The sequence below is a fragment of the Halictus rubicundus genome, unplaced genomic scaffold (genome assembly GCF_050948215.1).
Source record: "Halictus rubicundus isolate RS-2024b unplaced genomic scaffold, iyHalRubi1_principal scaffold0038, whole genome shotgun sequence".
NCBI lineage: Eukaryota > Metazoa > Arthropoda > Insecta > Hymenoptera > Halictidae > Halictus > Halictus rubicundus.
In genome coordinates this window covers 462,366-468,365 of record NW_027488579.1, presented here as the reverse complement: position 1 = coordinate 468,365, position 6,000 = coordinate 462,366, and the positions used below count along the sequence as shown (strand labels likewise).

Sequence of the window (6,000 nt, the reverse complement as noted above, 5' to 3'; positions counted from 1 at the left end):
AAATGCACGGATTGGTGGAAGTTCCCCGCAAGGACTTCCACCAATCAGCCGACAAGCATTTTTGAAGATATAAGGCAGAGACTACCGACGCGAGGAGCAAGTCACGAAGTCGAGACACAGCCGCGTATCCGCCGAGTGACTTAGAGCTAGTCCGGTCGTTGTTAAGTTGCAATACAGTTCAACCGCGAGTCTAAGCGAATCGCCGGTTTTAGTTGAACCACCCCGGACGCTCTCGCGACATCACTCTTTATTGTAAATAAAGGACTCAGTCACGTAACCTGATTTTGAACACTTGTTCTAAGGCACCCGCCTTATATAACCCTGTTCCTTCATTGGTGACCCCGGCGTGATCAGGGTGACTGAGTCGAATCACGCGCATATTTTTTTCTCTCTCGAAGTGCGTGTAGTGCAGTGTTATTGAAATGGCGACAACGACACCAGAAGTCAGCAAGGTCGCCATCAAGATCCCACCCTTCTGGCCTGAGCAACCCGAGCTGTGGTTCCGCCAAATCGAAGCACAGTTCGCCCTAAACGGGATTACAGCTGACACGACAAAATTTTATTATATACTGTCGCAGCTCGAACCCAAATACGCGTTGGAGGTGCAGGATATATTTATAAACCCACCGGAGGCCAACAAATACGGGACACTAAGGTCCGAACTACTAAAGAGGCTGTCGGCGACCCAAGGGAAAAGGATTCGACAGCTGCTGGAGCAGGAGGAAATAGGCGACCGAACCCCGTCGCAATTCTTACGCCATATGCGGAACCTCGCAGGTACCACAGTCAGCGACGAGTTCCTGCGGACCCTGTGGTCAGGTAGACTACCCAACGTGACCAGAGCGATCGTCTCGGCTCAGTCAGACCTGCCATTAAACAAGCTGGCCGAGATAGCCGACCACATCCACGCGGAGGTGCAGCCAACCCAGGTAGCCAGCACGTCGGCCCCAACGCAGTCCGACCGCCTGGCAGAACTCCTGATCGACCGATTGGAGAGACTGGAGCTTCGAGTCGCCGAAACATCCCGACCTTGCAGTCACAAGGGAAGCAGGACGCCCAGACGGAGTCGGTCTTCGTCCAGGTCATCGGGTAAGACGGAGAACGTCTGCTGGTACCACCAGAGGTTTGGGAAGGAGTCCACCAAATGCCGCCAGCCGTGTTCGTATGCGGGAAACGAGTCCCTCCGACACTGACCGCGGCAGCCAGTGACGGAACATCCACCTGCCGCCTCTTCGTCACGGACAAAGTGACGAAGACCGAATACCTCGTCGACACTGGCTCGGACCTTTGTGTGTATCCACGCACACTCGTCAAAGGCCGAGTCAGCAAGACGTCATACGAGATGGTTGCGGCAAACGGATCGACGATCGGCACCTACGGCATCCGCGTGATGGACCTCAACCTGGGACTACGGAGGGCCTTCCAGTGGAGGTTCATCATCGCCGACGTGGGAAAACCCATCATTGGCGCCGACTTCCTCACGCGCTACGGCCTACTGGTGGACCTCAGGCGACGACGCCTGATCGACCAGACGACATCACGGACGACAACGGGACGCACCGTCGTGGGTTTCACGGACTCCATCCGGACCATCGCGGGGAACTCACGCTACCACCAGCTGCTAGCCCAGTTTCCCGACGTGACCCGACCCACAGCGACTCCTAGGCAAGTCAAACACGATGTTGTACATCATATTGTAACGACTCCCGGCACTCCCGCGTATTGTAAGACCCGCCGATTGTCCACCGATATGTACAAGGTCGCTCGCGCAGAGTTCGAGGAACTGTTATCTCGGGGTCACATCCGTCCTTCTAAAAGCCAGTGGGCTTCTGCCCTACACATGGTGCAGAAGAAGGACAACGGATGGCGGCCCTGCGGCGATTACAGGACCTTAAACGCTCGCACGATCCCCGACCGGTATCCCATACCACATATCGAGGACTTCGCGCGAACATTAGCAGGGAAGACAGTGTTTACTACGTTAGACCTGGTCCGCGCGTACCACCAGATACCGGTAAACCCTCGCGATATTCCGAAGACCGCGGTAACGACGCCGTTCGGGTTGTACGAGTACACCGTCATGCCGTTCGGTTTGCGCAACGCGGCGCAGACGTTCCAACGCTTCATCGACACCGTCTTACGCGGTTTCGATTTTTGCTATGCGTATCTAGACGATATTCTAGTAGCGTCAGTCGATGAAGACGAGCATATGGAACATCTGCGTCAACTCCTCGAGCGGCTTAACGAGTACGGTGTCATCGTCAACCCGAGCAAATGCGTATTCGCCGCTACCGAAGTCAAGTTTCTCGGGTATATTGTGAACGGCAACGGCACGAGGCCTCTACCTGAAAAAGTAAAGGCCATAAACGAATTTCCGAAACCAGAGACCGCGAAACAGCTCCGTAGGTTCCTCGGTATGTTAAACTTTTATAGACGGTTCATACCTAACGCCGCGGCGGTACAAACACCGCTTCACCACCTGCTCAGCGGTCGGACGGCGAAAGGCAACGCCCCGATCCAATGGTCAGGTGAAGCGGAAACAGCGTTTCAAGCATCCAAAGATGCACTTGCCAACGCTACGCTACTAACGCATCCATCGAGTCGTTCGCAACTCGCGATTATGGTGGATGCGTCGGATTTCGCGATCGGAGCAACGCTGCAACAGCGACAAGGAAATTCGTGGAGGCCACTAGCCTTCCACACGAAATCCATGTCGCCCGCACAGCGTAACTACAGCGCATACGATCGCGAACTTCTAGCGATATATACAGCGGTTAAGAAATTCCGACATATGGTCGAAGGTCGTTCGTTCACGATATACACCGATCATAAACCTCTGACTTTCGCGTTCAACCAGAGATCCGACAAATGTTCCCCTCGACAGTTTCGGTATCTGGATTACGTAGGCCAGTTCACCACTGACATTCGGCACATCAGCGGCAAAGATAACGAGGTGGCGGACGCACTATCGCGAATCGAATCCATCGCGTCGACTATAGACTACGCGGAATTAGCTCGTTCGCAAGAAAACGACAAAGAAGTCGACAAGTTCTTAACCGCGTCCGACACCTCATTAACGCTCAAGCGCGTCAAATTAATCGACAGCGACGTCGAAGTCTATTGCGACGTGTCAACGAATGTCGCGCGCCCATTCGTAACAGCACCGTTTCGCCGACACGCGTTCTCAGCTGTCCATAACTGCGCCCATCCAGGTATCAAGGCCACCGCGAAACTCTGCAAACAGAGATTTGTTTGGCCGTCGATAGAACGCGACTGTCGCGCTTGGGCTCGCAGTTGTACCGAATGTCAGCGCGCTAAAACGAGTAGACATGTCTTCAGCCCGATATCGGAATTCAAAGCGCCGTCCGCCAGATTCGAGCACATCCATCTCGATTTGGTGGGCCCGCTACCGATATCAGACGGCAAAAGATACTGCCTCACATGCGTCGATCGCTTCACGCGTTGGCCCGAAGCCTTTCCGATCGCCAATATCGAGGCAGAAACGGTAGCGAAAGAGTTTGTCGCCGGATGGGTGGCTAGATTCGGTACCCCCATCCGGATCACAACGGACCAGGGTAGGCAGTTCGAATCGCAGTTGTTCAAACACCTGAGCAATTTATTAGGCGCGAAGCATATTCGAACTGCAGCCTATCATCCGGCGGCAAACGGCATGGTCGAGCGCTTCCATAGACAGCTCAAAGCTGCCATAAAGTGCCACGGCACGCAACGTTGGACCGATGCGTTGCCCGTAGTACTTTTAGGTATTAGGGCAGCGTATCGGGACGACCTGCTGGCATCAACGGCAGAGCTCGTCTATGGCGAGAGCGTTCGGCTACCTGCCGAATTTTTTACCAACACGGCGAGCAACGAAGACCCCGCGAGCATGGTGAGGCAGTTACGCGAACACTTCCGCGACGTTCGCCCGGTGCCGGGATCGCGTCATGGTGGCAACAAAGTGTTTGTCTACAAAGACCTAGCGACCGCCTCCCACGTGTACCTTCGTACCGACGCAACGCGGACCCCATTGCAAAACGCGTACGAAGGACCTTTCCCAGTTATTTCGCGTAACGGGAAGAATTTCAAGATTCGAGTGCGCGGAAAAGACACAACGGTAACCATTGACCGCCTTAAACCCGCGTACACGGTAAACGGTGACGAGACCGTACGATACAAAGACTCGCAACCGACGACCGAGCCGACCCCCGCGCAGGTACCTGTCCACACGCGCTCAGGTAGACGCGTTAGATTTCCTGACTACCTGCAGGTCGGAACGTGAGACAACCTTGCCACGTCGTATATATATTGTACATTTTGTAAATAGCCAGCTACAATAAGAATAGGTATAGATTACCCGGTAATTAGGATTAAGTTAGGATAGCGTTAGCACTGGTAAGGGGGTGATGTAGCGGCTAGCGGGGCGCCGGAAGAGAAATCTTCAGCGCACCAGCACCAAGAAAGATTTATGGTTTGCACAGCATAAGACGCTATTTGTGAGAAAACGTCTTTAACGTTTTTGGCCACTTAGCGGACAGATGTGTCCTTGTAGTTCCTAGCGACGAACTCAATAGCGCAAGTGGACGCCATAAATTTTGGGTAGTCTAAGGGTCTCCAGCCTAGAGTGTCCCAGCGACGCGTGCCTGGTTTCTATCACCCGGGAAAGCTGGGCCCGTTGACGTAAGCCAGCAGTCACGTACCGCACTTAGCACGGGGCCCGGAAGACACCCCGCTGCATCACCAAAATTAGATTTTTAACAGAACGACACGCTCACCCTTCCCACGCACGAGAGGCGTGGAACGTGGGCGTGTTATGCAAAATGCACGGATTGGTGGAAGTTCCCCGCAAGGACTTCCACCAATCAGCCGACAAGCATTTTTGAAGATATAAGGCAGAGACTACCGACGCGAGGAGCAAGTCACGAAGTCGAGACACAGCCGCGTATCCGCCGAGTGACTTAGAGCTAGTCCGGTCGTTGTTAAGTTGCAATACAGTTCAACCGCGAGTCTAAGCGAATCGCCGGTTTTAGTTGAACCACCCCGGACGCTCTCGCGACATCACTCTTTATTGTAAATAAAGGACTCAGTCACGTAACCTGATTTTGAACACTTGTTCTAAGGCACCCGCCTTATATAACCCTGTTCCTTCAATATTATAGGAAAGAGGATAGGATATGATAGAGGATACGATATTATAGAGGATAGGATAGGATAGGGGATAACATAGGGGATTGGATAGGATAGAGTATAGGATAGGATTGATGATAGGATAGGAAAGAGGACAGGATAGGATAGAGGATAGGATAGGATAGAGGATAGGATAGGATGGAGGATAGGATAGGATAGAGGATAGGATAGGATAGAGGATATGATAGGATAGAGGATAGGATAGGATAGGATAGATGATATTATAGGAAAGAGGATAGGATATGATAGAGGATAACATAGGGGATTGGATAGGATAGAGGATAGGATAGGATTGATGATAGGATAGGAAAGAGGACAGGATAGGATACAGGATACGATATTATAGAGGATAGGATAGGATAAAGGATAGGATAGGATAGAGGATAGGATAGGATAGAGTATAGGATAGGATAGAGGATGGGATAGGATGGAGGATAGGATAGGATAGAGGATAGGATAGGATAGAGGATAGGATAGGATAGAGGATAGGATACGATAGAGGATAGGATAGAGGATAGGATAGAGGATAGGATAGGATAGAGGATATTATAGGATAGAGGATACGATATTATAGAGGATACGATATTATAGAGGATAGGATAGGATAGAGTATAGGATAGGATAGAGGATAGGATAGGATAGAGGATAGGATAGGATAGAGGATTGGATAGGATAGAGGATGCGATAGGATAGAGGATAGGATAGGATTGAGGATAGGATAGGACAAAGGATAAGATAGGATACAGGATACGATATTATAGAGGATAGGATAGGATAGAGGATAGGATAGGATAAAGGATAGTGTAGGATAGAGGATAG

At 51.7% G+C, this 6,000-nt stretch overlaps 1 protein-coding gene across 1 annotated transcript in view; it reads left to right on the top strand.

Moving 5' to 3' along the window:
* Positions 1-422: 422 nt before the first annotated feature.
* The window catches only part of LOC143363356 (uncharacterized), a 129,959-nt gene continuing 124,381 nt past the window's right edge, over positions 423-6,000 (top strand). The window contains exon 1 of the mRNA XM_076803953.1: positions 423-1,065. Coding sequence (XP_076660068.1) covers positions 423-1,065 — 643 coding nt within the window. The remainder of the gene's footprint in view (positions 1,066-6,000) is intronic.